The 21,533-nt window shown below is 40.5% G+C and overlaps 1 protein-coding gene across 1 annotated transcript in view; it reads left to right on the top strand.

Moving 5' to 3' along the window:
• SH3KBP1 (SH3 domain containing kinase binding protein 1) overlaps positions 1-21,533 on the top strand; it is a 274,242-nt gene that overhangs the window by 88,919 nt on the left and 163,790 nt on the right. The window contains 2 exon segments of the mRNA XM_033201026.1: positions 3,694-3,797; positions 15,241-15,370. Of these exon segments, the coding sequence (XP_033056917.1) occupies positions 3,694-3,797; positions 15,241-15,370 (234 nt within the window).

A 21,533-nucleotide genomic window follows, 5' to 3' on the forward strand; every position in this document is an offset into this window, starting at 1 on the left:
CCTATACATACATATCTATGAGAAAGATTAATTTATAAATTAAGCGCAGGAAGAGATTAACACCAATAAAAAAACACTAATAATAATATACAACACTAACAATATACTATAATAAAAGTTATGGGAATGTGTTCTCTTTCTCTCAAAATATCTTATTGTACTGTACGTAGTTAGCCTCCTTATGATGGTGTGAGATGATAAAATGCCTACATGAGGTAATGAAGCGAGGTGAATGATGTAGGTATTGTGACGTAGTGTTCGGCTACTATTGCCCTTCTGATGATCTGTCAGAATGAGGATCATCTGCTTTGAGTGATCCTGGATCGTGGAGTCACAATGCTGTCTGTGGTTGGATGTAAGGAGCAAACAGTATCAGTGACTCAGGGGCAGGGAACATCTACAGCGTGGAGACACTGGACAAATGGATGATTCACATCACAGACAGGATGCAGCAGGATGGCATGAGGTTTCATCACACTACTCAGAATGACATGCAGTTGAAAAGTTATGAATTGTTTATTTCTGGAATATTCCACTTAATATTTTTGGACCTCAGGTGATCACAGGTAACTAAACAGAGCGTGGAACTGTTGATAAGGGGGGACTACTGTAAAAATTCCACGCTTAGTTCATTTGGACATGAAGGTGGTGGCTCAAACTAAGGGATTCCAAACCTCAGGCATAGGCAAGTCGTAAGTTTTTTTCCTTTAGTTTATGTGAGCTATTGAAATGAGGTGGCATTGTCCTCTCCTTACCTCTTTAAGGAAGGTCAAGACTCACTAGTAAACATCAGTGAAATTCCAGGAAGAGGGAAAAAATGACAAATTACTTTCTCAGACTTCCTTAAGTTTAAGATGGATGAATACAACAGAAATACAGTTTCTCCCAACTTCAAGCATCCCCCTTGAACTGGGTTGTAGGTCAGGTGGTACTGACAAATTCAAATCCGTGACAAACTATAGTTGAGGCCTCAAAAAGCAGCATTCCAGGATTTTGGGGCTCTCTGTAATGAGAGATCCATGGCAGAGACCTAAGTGACGTGGTACAGTGTTGTAGGAAGCAGTTGAGTATAGATTGCAGAGAATTTGGCACAAAATGTGAATTGAATTAGTTTATCCAGCACTAGAGAGAGAACTATGAACTTAGGCTAAGGAAATGCTGCCACTTACTAGCTTGGTGACCTGGGGTAAGTCATTGAGTCCTGGATTCCTCATTTGCAAAATGATTGCCCATTCTGGCTTTTATTTTTTAACTCATGTGGTTGGCAGGAGGAGAGGATGATGGATATCGGAAGTGATTGTGAGCTGTCCCAATGCGAGGGCGAATGACTGTGCTTGGCGTCAGGTCAGGTGATCTTTACCACCAGCCATCTCTGGGTCCCTCCCTGTGCCCTCTGTAGGGCTTACTCTTCTTGGAATGTTGGCAGTGAGCTTTATAGGACTTTATGCCACCAAAAGAGTAACAGTCATGAGGCTTTTAAGAAGGGTAGACTAGCCTGGCAGAGAGAAAGTAGCGAAGGCATCATTCTTCTGACACCAGGCAGGCCTTTATGGAAGTCTGATGCAGAGATTTAGTTTAAGAGCAGTCTGATTATTCTGTTTCAGGTCCTACATCCATTGGGTTAGTCTTTTCTCTAAGAGTAGATCACTCTCCTTTGCCATTTGTGCAGTGTTGGATCAGATGCTACTTTTTACAGAGGGTTTTTTGAAGATATGAACTTACATACAACTGTAAGTTTTATGGCTGCAGCTAACACTAGATCTTCAGATGGTGTTATTTTAAGTCACTTTGGTCAGGACTTTGACTTCTGTGGTTGTGAGTGTTGGTTTTCAGACGTTTGTCTTTTCACTTGTTTCATGTTCAGATTTGTGTCTGCAGAGTTTGCTTTTAACATAACATCTAGCAAATGAAAGCCCTTTAAAGATTGGTAGTAGAACTTCATCTTAAGAAGTGTCTATAGGGCCAGGGGAGTTGCAGGGGTCAGGAATGGGGTACCAAGATTGCTTTGTAATCTAGACTTTCTTTGCTAGAATGAGAAATCCATATCTTTTTTGGTACAGAGTACTTGATTTGCCTTCCATTGTGTGGGAAGCCATGGAATAGTGGGAGTGTTCTTTGCATCGGAATACCCATTCCTCCTGACCTTCCTCCTTGGAAAAGCAAGTTGGATTGGGCCCTCTGTCCTAGGGAGAGCCAAGCCCTCCTTGGGGTTGCACTACTTAGCCTGTTGACAGTGCCATCAGCACCTAGGAATTGGCCTGGAAGCGCTGTGTTTGTTCTTAAGACCCAGAGGCTTGTAATTTTGCACAAAAGGGTGGAGAATGTTTGTGGAGTCACCAAAGATGTGATTAGACAACATATCGATTCTGAACTTCTGCCCTCTTCCCTCTATTCAACTCTGTTCTTGCTTAGTGAGGTACAGGCGAGAAAAATGGAACAGAGGGAACTAGGCTGCCGGCTTTTGAAACATATTGATCAGGGCACACATCCGATGTAGCACAGAGACCTTCCCCTTTTTATGATGTCATCCTGCATCAGGGCCTTAATGTGCCCTGTGATCACCTCTGCGTGGACTTCCTTTCTCAGAGAAAAGATTAGAAAAGGAAAAGAATCCCTGTAGGCAGTGTCCAAAAATAATTTAAGCATTTCTAAATGTGTTTCTTTGAAGTCATTGATCCCTTTGGTTTTCTAGGCCATGCAGTGGCATGAAGGAATGGTGTGAGGCGGTCAGCCATGAACGACAAACTTCTGAGCAATGTCGGTCTCACGTCCTATCTCCCATCTGCCTCCCTGGCTTGGGCCTCCACTGCTGTCTGTCTGTCTGTCTGTCTGTCTGTCTGTCTGTCTCACCCTCACCCCTATACATGTTCTTTCTCCACATAGTGCACATCTGTGGTGTGGATGTGCTGTGGACAGTTGTGTCTGTACTTGAACCAGCTCTAAGCCAGGGTCTCCCAGATGGGCCACGCTGGGTGAGTGAGATGTTATAACCTTGAGTGTCCTCTGGTCGAGTGAAGTGTGGCCCTGACTCTTATCTTGATTTGTCTGGCTTGGTTCTGTGTAAGCAGCCAGGGATCCTGTTAATGGATCCCCTGGGACAGAGGGAATAGGACAGAAGTGGATTTGTTGAATCCTGTGGGGCATTTGAAATGGTACCAAGAGCAGGCTGAAATCTAATCAGCCTTCACTTATCAGGCTTGAGTTCCTGTATGTTGAAAGGGTGATGATTAGTAAGAAAAAGGCCAGGATACTTTATCTTTCCTTTGCACATTTAGAAAAATCCCCTCTGCCTTGCTGGCATTAGAAGCAGACCATTCTTTTTTCTCTACAACATCACATCAGCTTCCATTAAAAATCAACAGCAGCAAATATAAAGCCCCATCCATGGAAAACCATTTAAGGCAACACTGTGCTCCAGTGCTTCAGGGGTGGGGTATTTGCCTTCTGCACCAATGGATCGGTTTCTCATATCCATGCGTTTCTGACCCAGCAGCTTTTAAAAGACCAAGAAGCATTGCTCTGCTTTCTACTGCCTCTCTCTAAGAGACCAGGGCTGCCGTGCCTCTAGCCATGTCCCAGAGAGCATATTTGAGACAAGTCAGCTTAATTTGCCTGCATGCCTAGGAAGCCTCTCTTTAAAAATCTAATTTGGGGAGAAGAGCTGTCTCTAAATATTTTGCTTTTCCCATCCAGGCGAGCGACGGAGGCGCCGGTGCCAGGTGGCTTTCAGCTACCTGCCCCAGAATGACGACGAACTTGAACTGAAAGTTGGTGACATCATAGAGGTGGTAGGAGAGGTAAGCAACCCGGCCGGGCAGTGCAGTGGCCTCGAATGGGCTGTCATAGTCACTGCTTACCCACCCATGAAAACGCCTTGCTGCAGACTCACAGGCTGTTTGGTCTTGAAATTAGGAATCCTCTAGTTGAGTCTCCTGTCTGAGAAAATGGCTTTCCCCAGAGGAATGCCCCCAGGCCAGCTGAGTTCAAACCTGGGGCCATTGGAAAGCATTGTCTCTGACACAGCTTACTAAATACCTCTGAATTTCCAACCCGGTGCCACCAAGTTTCTCTTCTACTTGAATTGATCATAGACTCTGGGTATCCAGAGTGACCCAGATCCATCTTTAGAGCATGGATTTAGTATTCATTGTGGGGGACATTGTGGATTTAGAGGGCAAAACAAAAAGGAGTGACATTTCTTAGAAGACGTAGTATGTAGCAGATGTGACAAGGTTCTTAAGCCTGTGACATAGTTTATTGTGCGGGATGAGGAAGGAGGATCAAGAGACCCTAGAAGAGGCAGGGTTGACGACCAAGCCTGGTCCCTGTGACTGGAGACCCTCACTCTTCCTGCTGTACCACATTCTCTTGTTCCTGCTAGTGAAATGTCCCTCCTGATTCCCTTAGGCCCAGGGATCCTGGGTTTTAGGCTTAGAACCTTATCATTCATTCTGATTCAACAGTTGTATCTATATGTAGAAACACAGTTTTCTAATGCTTATTGTTTGCTGATGCCCTCTGACCTTACAGAAACCCACAATTCATAGAAAAGGAAGCTAGAAGTTGAGGAGGACCTTAAGGGAACTGTCATGTGGGTGGAAGTGGCAGGGGTGATGCTAGAAGCCAGATTTCCTAACTCATACATAACCTAATGTGAGCCTGTGTCAGAGTTTTATTTAACTCATTAATGAAGGGATCTGTAAGATGGTAGGGCTGGCCTGAAGAGAATTGTGAAAGAACAAAGATAATGACTGAAAAAAAAATATTTAAGATTGCTAAGTTACATGCAAAACTACATAGTGCCCTACAGTGCAATAAAACTGTAACCTTTGAGGTTATCTTTTCTAGGGGACAAATCCTTTGCATTTCTGCTCGTCAAAATTTATTTTTGTTACTCCCTGGCAGGAATCATTTGCAGTGCTCTCAGTTTTCACCAGTTAACATCCACAGTAACAGAGTTGTAAACTAGCCTCATAAATAGTAAATAGTGTGCCAAGCAGAGATACATGTCCCTCCAGAAGCAATTAATGGGGTCCCGAGTGTGGCACTGGGAGGGCATGCAGGAACCCATTTTACCTACTTCCAGATTTTGGATAATTAACATGTCATTCATCCTTTTTTACCCCTGGTGGCAAGCAGGGCACATAGGAGACATTTATTGAAAGTTAAATGAGTGAAAAAAATGAATGGACAACAGAGAACATTTATTTCAGTGGTAGAACGACAAATTTCTTAAGGCTGTAACCATGGAAAGAAATTCCAGAAGAAAAAATAAACAGATGTGACTAATAAGAAAAATGGTTAAGCTTTTGGTATGATTTGAAGCTAGTCCACCTAAAGAAAGACAACAATAAATAGGAAAACATTTGCAATAAATTATGACAAAAGTTATTATATCTGTAGTATGTGAAAATATTAGGAAGCTATTATAACAATGATAAATGATACATAAATTCGCCATAAACACAGAACCCAGACGGAGAAAAATATCTTAACCACAAGAAAATGTTCTGCTCGGCTGTTAATTAAATAAATACAAATTAAGACAATAATGGGTTTTTACTTATGAAAATCCTAAGAAAATATTTAGTGGTAAGGCTGTTGGCAAGGCGTAGAAGAACTGGTGAATTTGTATGTCTGTGTTATCCTTATATGAAGCTGTTTGGCAAGGTATGTCAAGAGCTATAAATATCTGAATAACACTTTTTGACTCAGTGATCTCATTCCTGAGAATTTATCCACAGAAACTGATTGATGAAGGAAGAAACATGTAAAACGTGTTATTACAGCAGCATTTGTGATAATGAAAAATAATCAAGAAGGAAAATTAAGGTGTATTTTCCAGGTATAACATTGTGAAGCCATTAAGATGGTAAACACAGGTTTTTAAATATGTATTTGTTGTGATACTTTGCATTGTAATTATCTGTTATAGTCTACTAAGCTGAGAGCTTTCAATGGCAGGTACCTGATTTTTATCTATTTTTATATTTGTGGCACCTGGAATAGTGCCTGAAACCTAATATGCATTTTAATAAATGCTTGCTAAATAAGTAAATGAATCAATGGAAATACAAAAATAGTTTTTTTGCAAATTGAACAAATCAGAACACAAAACTGCATACACTAGGATAAAACCATGTAAAATATATCTATATGCTTGTGATCAAAGACTGAATTGGGAACAAGAATTGAAAATGCTTCTATCATAGAAGATGACTTTTCTTTTAATGTTGTAATAATGCATTAAGAAAAACCACAAGTCAAGACAAGGAAAGTGATTAATACATTTCTCAGAAATATTGCCCACTTTTGCCTGCCTATTAGCTGCAGAGAAACTGAATGTTGATTGCATAAAGGAGAGAGAGGAGCGCTGGCAGAGCTGTTACTGGATTTGCCTAGAGGCTGATAGGGCTTTGCCACCATCTACAATACCAGCCTCCTTTCTATTATTCACTGACAGCTAAATCCTGCTCGTCATTCTGGACTTGCTTCAAGTAGGAAAAAGGAAAAAATAACCATATAGTCTATGATATTTACATAAAACAAAACGTGTAAAGGCTGGCCTTTTAATCCAAAGTTTTAAAATATCATGAAAAATTCCCCATTGTTCCAGTTTCCTTGTTATATTGCAGAGACTGGGCCCTTGTCACTGTATAATATAAAATCTGTCCTTTTCTCTTGTAGTGAATGTTATATAAATGCTAATGATAGCTCTTTTCTAATTCCACTGATGATTAAAAATAAACAGAAAAAGGCAATAAAGAAAAACCCCTAAATCACAGAGACAGATCAAGGCAAGAACATAATAGTTTTGCAATACTGTAGGATTAATCTATTAATAAAATATAACATGTATTGTATATGTATAATATTTTTATTGATTAATAGATGGATTTCTCTAATTTTGCTGTACACACACACACACATATTTTTTCTCTTTTTGCCCTGACAGATAAGCCTTAGGAGGATTTTGAATTTACAGACTAGTTTTTTTGAAAGAGTTGAATCAAGTAGGGAATCCTAAAGTCCTAAACATCTGCCTTAATATCTAATTTTAGCTTAAAATATCAAAATGAATATTTGTTCATCATTTATCAATACAATCTTATGACATAGGGCCAAGGCCACTTCCCTAAATATTGGTTTGCTGGTGTGAGTTCCATCTATCTCTGCATCCATGGTGCATCCTCTATGATTCCCATTGGGTTCCTTCTCAAGTTCTAGAGCCGCACCCCCCCACCCACCCCTCACCCCTTATCTTCTTTAGTTGTCTCCTTCACACCAAATTTGGCAACGGTTTTTTTTTAAACCTTCAGATCATTACCTTTATCCTTCCTCACCACCAATTCTTTCTCTTCACACCTGTATATTTTTGTGCAATTTAACCAAATGTGTGCTACCAATAATGAGCAAGAGACTTAAGCAGGTTTAGGTAGAAACAACTTTGACCCTTGGTCGGGTGAACAGCTTACTCATCTGGCAGGAGCGAGTTTACCAGCCCTGACTGCTCAGCCTGAGCCAGCCTCCAAAGCATGGTTTAGGGAAGGAAGGGAGTGCTCAGGGCAGTGTGGGCATAGTGGAGTTGGCAAAGCAAGGTGCCTGCCAAGAAAGCACCTGCCATGCTTCTAGCTCCTGGCTGGAGAGTGATGGTTGTGCTTTGAAAAGAAATCATCGTTGTGAACCCAAAGGAACCAGACTGCGAATTCAAAAGGAAAGTAGCAGGCTGTGAATTCCTGGATTGATATTTTTAAAGAAATCATTGTGAATACACACTGAGTCATTTTTATCCTGAATGGAGAAGACAAATAAATACAGGCAAAATTCTAGTTATAGGAAGAACAGAGATGGCATGTGAATGAGATTTACAGGAGAAATAGCCTTTGAAGGCCCCTGGAATTTTTATGTGGGCTTTTTGGCCTATGATGTGCTTTTTTTTGTTGTTATTTTGTTGTTGTTTTTGTTGTTGTTTTTGAAAAGTGCATAAGCTACTTTGTTTTTCTTTTTCTTTTTCTTTTTTTTCTTTCTTTCTTTTTTTTTTTTTTTTGAGATGGAGTCTTGCTCTGTCACCCAGGCTGGAGTTCTGTGGCGTGATCTCGGCTCACTGCAAGCTCCGCCTCCCGGGTTCACGCCATTCTCCCGTCTCAGCCTCCTGAGTAGCTGGGACTACAGGTGCCTGCTGCCACGCCTGGCTGATTTTTTTTGTATCTTTTTTAATAGAGACGGGGTTTCACCATGTTAGCCAGGATGGTCTTGATCTCCTGACCTCGTGATCCACCCCCCTCGGCCTCCCAAAGTGCTGGGATTACAGGCATGAGCCACCGCACCTGGCCGAAGCCACTTTGTTTTTCTATGTTATCTAGAGCCTGGGAAAGGAGCCACTTTTCCTCTTGTGTTGGATTAGCTTGGTCTTAGCCAGTCTCTCAGTCATGGCCCAAGGGATGTTCAAAGATTCTTGCTTTTATGTGTTCTTTATGGTTACTTTTCCCAGTGGCCCCCAGTCAGGCTGGCTTAAAGCCTAACCTGGTTTTGTGGCTTGCAAAGATGATAACTTCCACTTTCGAAGTACTTCTGCATCTTCCTTCCTGTGCCCATAGAAGATTTGATACACTTAGCTAGAGTTAAATAGGCCCTTGAACTTCATCAGAACTTTAAATCAATCAGACAACTTTTGTGGGTGTGGATAGGCAGTCCATCCTCATGTCATTTTTTGCCCATGAGAAGTCAAGTTTATTCAAAGGCTGATCAGTTAATAGGTGATCGAAGCATACCAAAGTTCTTACCTGTTAAGATATCGCCTTGCTTTAGAAGGGTTTGTATCTCTTTGCAAAAAAAAAAAAAAAAAAAAAAAAAATTAATATAGAATATCTGTTTATTGGAATTTGATAATCCAAAGAGCTTGGGCTGTTCTACAATTACTTCTCCAAATAACTTTTACATGAACACCTCTGATTTCCTAATGTGCAGAGATGGTAAAACATTCATATTAAGGAGAAGGAAGCCGTGTTTACAAGAGAAAGTTGATTAGATTTGAATCATCAGCATACAAAACAGGCCACAATCATATAAAAGTAACATATTTGCAAATTTAAAGGTATTTATAATAGATTTGCATAGCTGTGGGATTTATCAAATATTTCAGTGCTTACACTCTGAGAGAAACTGTGTTTACTGAGATTCGGGGATTGATTGAATAGAGCCTGTCCCTTGAAACATGTTCAGTCTAGTGAGGGAGAGCAAGATATACACAGTTAAGGTAACTATCAACCCAAGATGTTACCAAAGTGGCAAATGATGGCATTGACGAATGAGAGAGGAATATAAAAATAGGAGTAGTCACAGAAGGTGAAGAAGATGCTTTGTAGAATAGATGAGGTTTCAACTGAACATGCAGATGGTGAGTGGTATTTGTGTTAGGTGCTGGAGGAAGGAGGACCTGGTGTTAGTAGAGCCTTGCTCTGCAGTAGGGGAGGACCTGTGAACCTTTGGGACAGGTATAGGTTATAGAAAGCAGGGGCTGGTGGATGCAATGAAATGGGGTTGAGATCAAAGTTATAGTGCTGGCCACACTGAACTTTCAAAGGAGCACCTGTTTAAAGATTCCTAATCTAGGGATTTCCCAGGTGAATATATCCCCATAACCATTTTCTCACCTGGAAATAGTGATGGGAGAAAACTTGAGGATCTTGGTTCATCAGAAAGGTTATCTTGCTGACTTGTGTTACCATTTATTCATATTTTTTAATTGGAATGATAGAAAGACCTTAGCATTGGACTCACTTAGGAATCTGGGGACCTGTGGCTGTTTTTGAAGGATAAGATTATCAAGCACTGCTGAAGGAAGTTTCCAAAAGCTCTACCAGAAACCTTTTCCACTCTGATGAAAAATCACGGATGTTGCTCTGTCTTGTTGGGCAGTGGCCTAAGTCTTAAATAGAAATTGTATATGTTTTCTTAAATGACTTCCCTTCCAGTTACTCTACAGATTTCTCTTCGAGGGCCCCCTCTCATGTAGAATAGCCTTGTTCTCAGAAAAGTGAGGGGGAGGGAATGAAAATCAACTTCCCTACGTGAATGGAATGTTCTGGCCCAGCCAGAAAGAGGTAATCATACAATGAACTACACAGGAATTGGGGGAAAACATGGCCCAGCCATTTAGGACCTAGATAATGCTTGTTTATATTTGGCATAGCCAGCTTTCTCATATCCTCTGAAATTGAAAATAATGTAGGTGTTTATGTCTTCAGGAAATGCCCCCCTTAAAGATATACTTTTTTTCACCAATTCTACTGATAGAAAAACATGTTTACCAGAAACAGTTTGTATTTTCAGCAATATTTTAAAAGTTAAAATTATGTCTCAGCACATTTATATGAAGTTCTAGAAGAAGTAAAATGAATCAAAGGTGATAGAAATCAGGCTAATGATTGCTTGGAGGTGGATTGACTAGGAAGGGGCACAGGGAACTTTCTGGAGTGATGAAAATGCTCTGAATGTTAATAGAGGCGTTGGCTAGAATGGGCGTTTATCAAAACTAATCAGCTTGTATTGTTAAGTTCTGTGCATTTATGTAAATTATACTTCAATTTTAAAAAAGCTTTAAAAGCTATCTTAACATTTTTCTAGTGTTTTAAAAATTCTCAAAACACCTTTCCCTGCCTTTCACAACTAAGAGAAAGGAACAGTATTACAATTTTCATTCAGTTACTTCTGAAAAAAATTTGAGGAAAATTTTAGCAACGTTAAGGTGTGGGCCTTTCCTTAGACTTTGATGTGTCACTTTTCTTTTATGGGAAGAATGGTAAAACAGCTCTTGAAACAATGAAGCTGACTTCATTTGCCTGTGTGCATCCACCTAACCCCAGGCTTCCCTCAAACCCACCCCTCCAGTGTGCTTCTGACTGGGGTTTGGGTATCAAAGTATTCATTGGATGAAAAAAAGCTATAGTCGTCCTTAGATGAATTTTTTCTGTCTTGCTACTTGTGCCCTTGGGTAGACTGTAGACCTGGTAAAGCCTCTGTTCCCCTTCTTAGTCCAGTTGACAGGTAAAACTTCAGGGGTGATAAATAGGAACTGGTCTGAATAGCCAAGTACTCACAGGTAGCATGCTATCTTTTCAGTCACAGACTTCTTTAATGCCTTACAAATGGGGTGCAAGAAGGGGTGGGGATGGGAGTATTGAAGTTCACCCAGGTGTTTGCCCAATCTCCAACAGGGCTAAGATTTAAAAACTACTTCCTTGGACCCTGAACGCACTTAGATACTGTTGATTGTAAAGACATGAAAATTGCAAGGCCCTCAGATAGAAACTGTTGAAGTGGTTTTATTCTGTCGTTCTCAAACACTACCAGGTGTAAGCTGCTCTGCTTCCAGCTCTGGGCCAAAGATGAGATTCACTCTTGGGGCACAGTGAAATTGTATCTTAGGGCATTTATATGAAGTTCTAGAAGAGGCAAAACTAATCAGAGGGCTCCAGAGCTGGCTGGGTTGGTCATAGAGGAAGACAGGTGGGATTTGTTCTCAGCCTAGAGCCAAGGCCTGTAGAAGACTGTTTATGAGTGGGGAAGGGAGAAGATGGGCATCTGCCCCCTTTTATTATTGTCCTTTCTTTGGGGTGGAAGTTATAAGCCCTTGGTGTGGTATTCATAATCCCTGCTTTCTTACAAAGAGACAGAGATGCATTTCTTTCTTTTCTTAACTCTAGAAATGCAAACATAAGTAAGCTTGATTTCTAAGCAGGGGCATGGGGCATTCAGGCTCTGTAACTTCCTCTCTCTTGTTGGAAACTTCTCAGGGATGGAGTCTTTATCTGTTTTGTTCAGCAATGAATCTGTCCCCAGGTACTGGGGCAGTGCAAGATAGGTGCTCACTAATATTGGTGGAATTGGTGGAATTGGGAGGACCACACAGACCTGGGTGTGGCAGTACCTAGTTAAGAACAGTGGCGAATATAGTTAGGATCTCTCAGTTCCTTTTGCTCCTCACAGGAAGGAAACCTTTTCTGTGGGGGAAATCAGGGCTCTGTAGGCCCCCATGGAGGATTTTTCCCAATAATGTCCCTGCCATTCATTCGTTCATTCATTCATTCAATGTGTGAGGCACTGTGCTTTACTCTTAGAATGAGTGAATGAATGAATGAATGAATGAATGAATGAAAGAAATCACATGGCAGTGTCCATGTCCTCATCTTTATGCAGGAAGTTGAACTAGAATATCTCTGAAGAGGGATAGTGTGAGGTATCATTTTTCTCCTGTCTCCAACCTCAGTCTCGAGACCAAAATAGTTGGCCTGGTTATAGAAGGAAATAGTACTGAACGACTCTCACTGGTACTGGGGCCACCCCCACCATCCTCATGAAGGACTCCAGCTCACAGAGAAATGAGCATCTTGCCCATGGTGCGCCTGTGATGGGAAGTGTGTGCCCAGGCGATGAGCAGTGGTTTTATTGTCTGCCCCTCCACTTACTGTGTGGCTAATGATAGACCTCTGCCATTTTCCCATAGGCCACTCCTCTCAGATTGTGCTTTTGACAGTGATACAGGCATCTGGGGGTGTGGTGAGGTGAAGATACGTCTCTTTTCCCAGCAGACAGCCTGTTTTTCCTACACATCAGGATGGCTTCCCTCAGGGATCTTGGGCAGGAGCCACTTATTACTAGGAATAGGAATGTTCCAGACATCTTCGAACTAAGTGGGTTGGAATTGGCCCAACTACCCCGTGCTGTTGGGGATTATGCCAGGGACTGCTCATTTGTGGTTTGTGCCCTTGATTTTCCCCTCCTGCCCTGTGACTCCTGGGAGAGAGAGGGTCATTTTCTGGTTTCTTATTCGGTACCAGCACAAAGGACTCCGCTGTACAAATCCTGTGATGATTGATACTGAGACTCATGGTGAATCTTCCTAACCATCTAAGCCTATAAAAAACTCCTTGAAAAAATAATATGTGTCAGTTGAATTGGCATAGAAACATGGAATGATTTCAGTGGAAATGCTGTGAAATGCCACGATTTGGTATCAAATAGTCGTTGGGACAGTTGTGCATGGATGCCGTCATCTGGATTCTCTCCCGAAGATTTTGTGATCGTGCAAATGTAATTGCCACTCTGCGAGTCTGTATCGCACAAGTTTCCTTATAATGCTCTAAACATATCGTTCAGGTTATCTCCATTCCACAGGCTCCATCAGCAGCCCCCTTTCTCATACACACCTGTCCCCTAAGTATGGCTGCCATTTCTTCTTCTAAAAGCCTACCTTATTTTGATTTCTTTTTCTCAAAGCCTTCCTTTAGCACCCCAGATCTCAGTGAGCTCAACTTTGTGTAACAAGTTTAATGTGTGCTAAGTCATGGTCTTTTCTCATCTATTTACCTTGCATTGCTAATGTTTAGTCACACCTTTCTATCTTGGTAGAGTATTCACCTCTTGAGGAAAACTAAGGACATGTCCTATACAGTTCTATGTCCTGCAGCACCTAGTGAAGATTAGTAATGCATATATACCTCTAACACAGATTGAGATGCTGTCCTAAAGATGACAACTGTGAAGTGTGTTAATTATTCCCATCGTGCAGATGGGAATAAAACGGGGTTCATTTTGGTAGGACAACTTTAAATAAAGTCACACAACTGCTAAGTTTCAGGACAGACAAAATTTGAGCTGGACTTTTGACTCAAAGTTTCTTTTTCTTTTTTGTTTAAATTATTTTAGCTTTTAAATTGTATTTATTAATTTGGATTGGTAATACAGACGTTCCTCAACTTACAATGGGATTATGTCCCAATAAACCATCATAAGTTGAAAATATCATAAGTTGAAAATGTATTTAATACACCTAACCTACCAAACAGCGTAGCTTAGCCTAGCCTACCTTAAATGTGTTCACAACGCTTCCATTAGCCTATAGTTGGGCAAAATCATTTGCAACACAGCATACTGAAGAGTGTCGGTTGTTTACCCTCATGATCACATGGCTTACTGGGAGCTGAGGTTTGCTGCCGCTGCCCAGCATTATAGAAGTATTGTACTACCTATTGCTAGTCTAGGAAAAGATCAAAATTCAAACTTTGAAGTTTGGTTCCTACTGAATGCATACCACTTTTGCACCATCATAAAGTCAAAAATCCTAAGTCGATCTATTGTAAATTGGAGACTGTCTGTACGTGCACATGGTAAAACAATTTCAAAGGTTGTATTATACCCCACTATACTGCTTGTAACTTGATACTTGCTTGTTTTCAAACTGCCCTTATTTTCCTCCAAGAAGCCAGTTTGCTCTTCTGACTCTGCTATTCTACTAGTGGCTCTATTACAAAATCCAGGGACAATTTTTTTACCCTTCTGTCACCCATCCCTGCTAGTTGATCACTCAAGGCCAGCTCAGACCTCAAAGGGCCCCTAATCCAAATCTGCCTCATCCATTCTCACTGCTCCCCCAATTCAGCCTTCACTGCTTACCCAGATATCATAGTCTCGCTACCCTTCCTACCTCCCTACCCGCTTTCGGTTCATCTTAGCGTAATCTAGAACCCTTCAGAAATGTACAGGAAGCTCTTATACTTTCTGATTGAGTTCTTAGCCTACAGATAAATTCTTAACTATATTTTTTAAGCTGTTTAATTAGTTTGGTAGTCTGGGGAAACCATTCTCAGTTTTTAGATAATGGTTTTAAATGCATAAAATAAAACACATAGGATTATAAAGGGAATAATTTATATTGAAATAGTTATCAAATTATTTTAAAACCAAATTTTGATATAGTAATCTATAGGTATCCTTATTAATAGACTAAATAGCAAAGGTCTCCCGGTAGGTGTAGCAACTATCACCATTTCAAAGCAGCAATGAGCACAAAAGATATTTTGAGATACCCATAGCATCTATGATGTGATATGAAAATATCTGTGGTTTGTTTGGTGATGAGTCACAGGTCCTTCTAATATTGATGTGTTACCTACCCTACATTCGTAACCAAAGCAGATGCCAAATTTCAGTTAGAGGCCAATGAAAATGAAGTATTAATTTTGTCTGCTTGCATTTATGGACCCCAGGTAAACACCCCCTTCTTTAGCCTGAATCTCAAGGCTCTATGTGGTCTGTTTTCTTGTTCCCTGTTAACTTTAAAGCCATCTAGTCTCACTGTGTGGGCTCTGCATGCTACACCATACAGATGGGAGCAAAATTGGAAACCACCATGTCTAACCTGACCCTTGCATCTCTGCTCTTTTGTTTGTATCTCTGCAGGTAGAGGAAGGATGGTGGGAAGGTGTTCTCAATGGGAAGACTGGAATGTTTCCTTCCAACTTCATCAAGGAGCTGTCAGGGGAGTCGGATGAACTTGGCATTTCCCAGGATGAGCAGCTATCCAAGTCAAGTAAGGAAGTCCACCCTACCAAGCAGAAGAGGGGCGGGGGACTGGCAGGCTGTGCTCCAGCCTCCCTTCTGTTCTGTATCCTATGCCGAGAGGCTGTGGTAAACGCTCACGAGTATTTTTTTGGTTATACTACCTTAACCCACTGTGGTTTAGGAAGTTGATCACTATGAAGGTGTGACCTTCATAGTGATTCATAGTGATTCTGTATGTCTCTGGATAGGTAACTGCCAGCCTTCATGCCCTGGTAATACTGTCTCATGGGTGGCCCATGTTGCTGTGCCTCCATATACTTATATACTCTAGAAGTATACTCCATATACTTCTAGAGTGTTGCTTACTTCTAGAGTGTTGCTTACTGTAAGTTCATAATTGCTTACTGTAAGTTCATAATTATTTAAAAAATGAACCAAATGGGATTGTCAGTATTTCTCAGCATCCCTTGAGGGACTTGGAGAAATTACAAAAAAAAAAAAAATCAGTGATGGTGAGAAGTAAAGTGCTATGACAAGATGAGTGCATGTCAATCCCCTTAAAAGTAGGTCAAGACAACTGAGAGTCCAGGTCCCACCTTGGGTGGTGAGCATGTGTGTCCTTCTGCGATGGTGACAACGAACTTCAGGTCTTTCTTTCTCCAGGGCCTGAAGGTCTCCCTCCAGCTTCTCTGCTGCCCTTTCCAGCTCACGGAGCAAAAGGTCAGGACCGGGAAACTTTGTTCTCCCAGTCACTACCCAACTGTGGGCGTCTGTGTATCTCTTGTGCCGTCTTGAGCCAAGGTCATGGGCATGAATGTTGTAGGAGGCTCAACTGTGCAGCACTACCTGGGGTTGCAGAATTTCCTTTCTGACAAGAGGAGGGCAGCTTAGTCCTGCCCAAATCATTCTTAAATGTCTTCCTTTTTCATTTGGAAAAACCTGACTTGAGTGGTGTTCTCGTGTTAGTTTGTGTCTCTTTTATTTAACCAGTAGTATGATTAGACAAATGTCTGATTTGGAGGTAACGCCATTTCCAGAGAAGTGCTCAGGCGACTTCCTTCACTTGGTGTCTCAGCAGCTCTGGATGATGTAGCCTGACATACGCAGAAACAGCAGCACTTGCTGGTTACCCAGTGGCTTCAGCAGTGCTCCTTCCCTCCACTGCCAAAGCCCGGGACCCTCCTACCCCTGAACCCCATTCCATCCTAGAGTCTATGGTAGGAAGGTTTGGAAGGGGTTGAGGGGCAAATGAGGTGTCTTGGAGCTCCTGTTGCCTTCTCTGGCTCAGGGCAGGAGGATTCCTATTAACATGGCCAGCTGATGAGTACTACTGGGAGGGGAGAAGGTGTCCTTGATCCCACATTAGTGGAAGGTACTATTGCTTTCAAAGTCCATATTAGAATTCTAGCTGCCCTGGTGTCTTCTTTTGTACTCTGGAATAACTATTGTACCTGGTAATTAGGTCCCATAATAACAGTACTCTATGTTAGGGACACTGTGGATTAAATGGGATTTTTTGGAGGAAGGACCAAATTGGGTCATGATAACATTATTTCCATGAATAAATTCATTACAAGTTCCAATAGCAATAATGTACATAAACCACCTTGCTCCACAGCAGACCCATACTAAGTGGTAGCTCTCATTGTTAGTCAAGATAACTGTTGAGACATAACCAGTTAGTATCAGTTGCTTGGAGGCTGCTTGCATACTGATTGATAGTGTGTTGGCTGAAGCATTGTGACTGCATTTGGAAATTACTTTGGAGTTCCTCTACTGATGCAGAGGAGGAGATCTGGGGAAGTATTAGACAACTTCTTAGGAAAAGTCTTGACATCTTGGTGTCCTGCCATCTTAGCTATGCTCTCAGAACTGGAAGATCAGGGGAGTAATGCCTCTTATATCTTTAGAACTGTTGAAACAAATTGGTTTCTCTCATTCCAAGTCAGTAATAGGGACAGCTCACCTTGCCTGACCCATCAGTTAAAGGTATATGGTGCTGGAATTCCTGGTACAGAGGATTAGGAGGTTGGGTGGAATGGTCTTCCCATTTAGCATTATGTCATCACCTGTTCAGAAGGGGCATTTTCTCTTCTAGAGACTGTTCCCCACACACAGTTACTCAATTAAAAGCCTTCCATTTCAAGACCAGGAGAGCCCAATAGTTTCAGCAGCCATGTTTAGGTGCCATTGTTGAGGGGATTTTGAATCCCCGGAGAGGCATGGTCTCCTAACAAGGATGGCTACTTCTGATAAAGGGTACATGGCTTTTGTAATCTTCCTGTATATGTAGTTAAGGAAAAGAGGGCCCATCTCTCCATCCGTTGGTCCATATCCATCTATCTATCCATGCTTCTTTCTCTCCTTCCTTCCTTCTTCCTTCTGTTCTTCATTCATTCAATCTTTATTGACACCTTGTTGTTACTAAAACACTGTCCAAGGCACTGACGATATACAGAGACAAATCAGACAGGGTCCCTGCTTTCAGTAAGCGCACACTGCAGAAAGCAGACATGCAAACCCAAGTTCAGCAAAGTGTCCAGGTGCTCTGCAAAGTAAGCATCTGAAGAAGAGTGGGGCACAAAGAGGCCAGTCCCATGGGGATGTGGGGCTTCATAGAGGAACAGATGTGAGGATAATGAATAGCTTGCTAACTTGAAGTGATTCCCTGAAAGAGAGAAATAGTATCTCTCAGTGTTCTGACAGAATTTCCAGTAGCAGGCCAGGCATGGTGGCTCATGCCTATAATCCCGACACTTTGGGAGGCCAAGACAGGTGGATAGCTTGAGCCCAGGAGTTTGAGACCAGCTTGGCCATCATGGTGAAACCCTGTCTCTACTAAAAACAAAAACAAAAAAACAAAAATTAGCCGGGCATGCTAGCACATACCTGTAATCCCAGCTACTCAGGAGGCTGAGGCATGAGAAGTGCTTGAACCCGGGAGGCAGAGGTTGCAGTGAGCCGTGATCACACGACTGTATTCCAGCCTGGGCTACAGAGAGAGACTATTTAAAAAATATATATATCCAGTGGCCACTTACACCCTGAATTTGCTTTAGTGTGTGACTATGTTAAGATTTCTGTAATTGGATCAGATCACATACAGAAATTATATGTACTGGTAGGATTTCTCTAAGTAGAGCCTTTGGTTTTAAAAGGGACCTACTTATTCTCCATTCCCAGATAATGGTGTTAGTAGTTTTGATGTGCTTTACTTAAAACAAAAACAAAAACCTTTTTGTTTTGAAATATAGATTCACAGAAAGTTACAACAATAAATACAAAACTGTACAGAGATCCCTTGTACCCTTCACCCAGTTTCCCCCAGTGATAACATCTTTTTATAATTATAGTACATGCATATTACTTTTGTCATGAAACCATAAAAGACAAAATGTGGTTCATACACAAAAGACATCTAACTTTTTACTCTGGTATGAGATAAAATGTACTTAATCTAGGTCTTTGTTAGGCCAACCCACTAATACTCTTCACAAATTACAGTTCATTTTTCACAGAGATTGCTTAATTAATACACAGATATGGGAGTAAGTTAAATTTCTAATGTTTGTGCTATATTGGTAATTTTTAGAGATCATAGTGACATTGTATGCAAATCCTCTTAATTTAAATGCTACCACACATTAGGGTAAGGTTTTTCTAAGAATGATAAAATCTGTATCTGAATATGAACCATGTGTACAGTGAATGCACATATATCTCTTTGTTTCTGACACACACACATACACCCCTACTTCTGTATGTGCACATGTTTATTTGGTATTTGCATTCTTCACATTTCTACTTCCAGAAAGTATTTGAGGTAGTTATTGAGTTGTATTTTGTGTACCAATAGATGAATGTGATAGAAGAAACATTGGCATTATATTTATAAGGGAGTGTGCCAAGACTGCTTGACACATGGTAGGTGTTTAATAAATGCTTATTGAATCCCCTTTTACTATAAGGAGGCATTTTTATTTTTGAATGACAGGTGAAAGTCTTTTGAACTTGCTTTTCTCTTATTCTGATGTATTTTTACATATGGTAGTTGGTAATGAAAGTCTCTAAACTTTCTTAGATCTTTGTTTAGGGTAATCTAGTCTATCAAAGAATTGCAATGATTGTGTTGGTGGATATTTTATCCATTTTATCTCAGAGAGGAAAATTTATAGTTATGTAGTAGCAGAAACTTTTTGCTGCATATTTAAATTTGAAAACATCTTTACCATTTTCAGAACTTATGAAACCTTAAAGGTAGTTTTTCAAAAAAAATTCTTATAAACTTTTTTATTATTGAAAATGTCTAACATATACAAAAATAAGAATAGTCTAATGAACCTCTGTGTACCTATCACTCAGCTTCAGCAATTATCAACCTTTGGCCAATTGTTAAAATTATAGCCCTCCACAGGCTTTGTCCATATTATCTTGAAGGCAAACCCCAAATATTATATAACTTCATTCATAAATATTTTAACATGCATCAATAAAAGAGTGTCTTAAAATACCATTTGTCTCTCACACACACAATTACGGCAATTCCTTAGAATAATTAACACATGGTCACTGTTCACTTTCCCCTAAAGTCTTCTTTATTACCATTCATTTGAGTCTGTATCCAAATAAAGTACATACATAGCAGTTAGTATGTCTCAAATCTGTTTGAATCTATAGATTTCTCCTTCATATCTCCTTTTTTTTCTTGTAATTTTTTTGCTAAAGCAACTGAGCCCCTTTTTCCATTAGTTCTCACAGTGTGGCTTTTGCCGATTTCATCTCTGTTGTGCCATTAAATCTGTATTCCTATAAATTAATCATTAGATCTAGGGACTTGATTAGATTCAGGAGATATATATATATATATATATATCGCAAACCTGCCACCTAGGTGGTAATGGATAATCCACTTGGAGGCTCATAATGTCTGGCCATCCTACTTTTTGAGTGTTAGCAGCCATTAATAAATGTCCCCCAAACCTAGTTACTCATTAGGGCTTGCAAAGAGGTTTCAATCAGAAATTTAAAAAAATAATAAAATGGGCTCCCGTGTAACAGATCAGTAGTCCAAAAAAGTGTTTAGTAAATTAGGTTTTTAAAAATCAAAACAGTCAAGTGGTTGTGCTAATAGTGTAGCAGAATCTTATGACGTTAAGGTGGAAAGGAATTTAGATATTATTTAACTCAGTGTCAGATGAGAACACTGAAGCCCAGTGAAATTAACTCCCAGGCTTCTGAGTGATGGGGAGAAAATGACATGCAAGCCTTCCATACACATTCTGGTGCTGCCTCCATTACACAAATAGTTTACCTTTTCACAGGTCATCTGACAAATTTCAAGCCTGAGTACAGTTTAGCTTATTTCTTCTTCTTCTTGTCACAGATCATGATTAGTTAGTTGCCTTTTCAGTTACAATTTTGCACATTTTACTGTTGACTAAATAATGTGCAGTGGCAAAGAAATCCAGATATGACTGCTGTCCAATTTCAATTTCATATATATTTTGCCTTACATTTAAGACATAAATGTGTCTTTTCTGTTTTTCATATCCTTTGATTTTATTTGCTTTCAAATAATGGTTGTAAAACTAAAAATGTCCCTGTTTTTTAATTCTATAGCTACAGAAACATTTTCAGTTATTTCCCACAATCTTCAGAGGGAGAAAGTTTGCATTTTCTTTCTGTAACCATTAATAACCATGAGTTTTCTGTTGGTATTGAATTTCTCATTTTCCTAATTCCTTATTTAAAAAGTTGAGGTTCTGATACTTTAGTGGCTTGTCAGGCTAAGACAAAGATGAAGATGGAGGCCAGGTGTGGTGGCTCACACCTGTAATCCCAGCACTTTGGGAGGCTGAGGTGGGAGGATCACTTGAACCCAGGAGTTTGAGACTGGCCTAGGCAACATAGTGAAATCTCATGTCTACAAAAAATAGAAATTAGCTAGGTATGGTGGCATCTGCCTGTGGTCCCATTACTCAGAAGGCTGAGGCAGGAGGATCGCTTGAACCCAAGAGGTCAAGGCTGCAGTGAACTATGATTGTGCCATTGCACTCGAGCCTGGGTGACAGAGCAAGACCCTGTCTCAAAAAAAAGAGAGAAAAAAAAAAGATGGTTTTAAAAAATGTATAGCAAACCACTGCCATGATGCAGAAATAATTGTGTTTCATTAGCTATAAGAAATGGATTGC

The sequence above is a fragment of the Trachypithecus francoisi genome, unplaced genomic scaffold (assembly GCF_009764315.1).
Source record: "Trachypithecus francoisi isolate TF-2019V2 unplaced genomic scaffold, Tfra_2.0 Lachesis_group6, whole genome shotgun sequence".
Taxonomy (NCBI): domain Eukaryota; kingdom Metazoa; phylum Chordata; class Mammalia; order Primates; family Cercopithecidae; genus Trachypithecus; species Trachypithecus francoisi.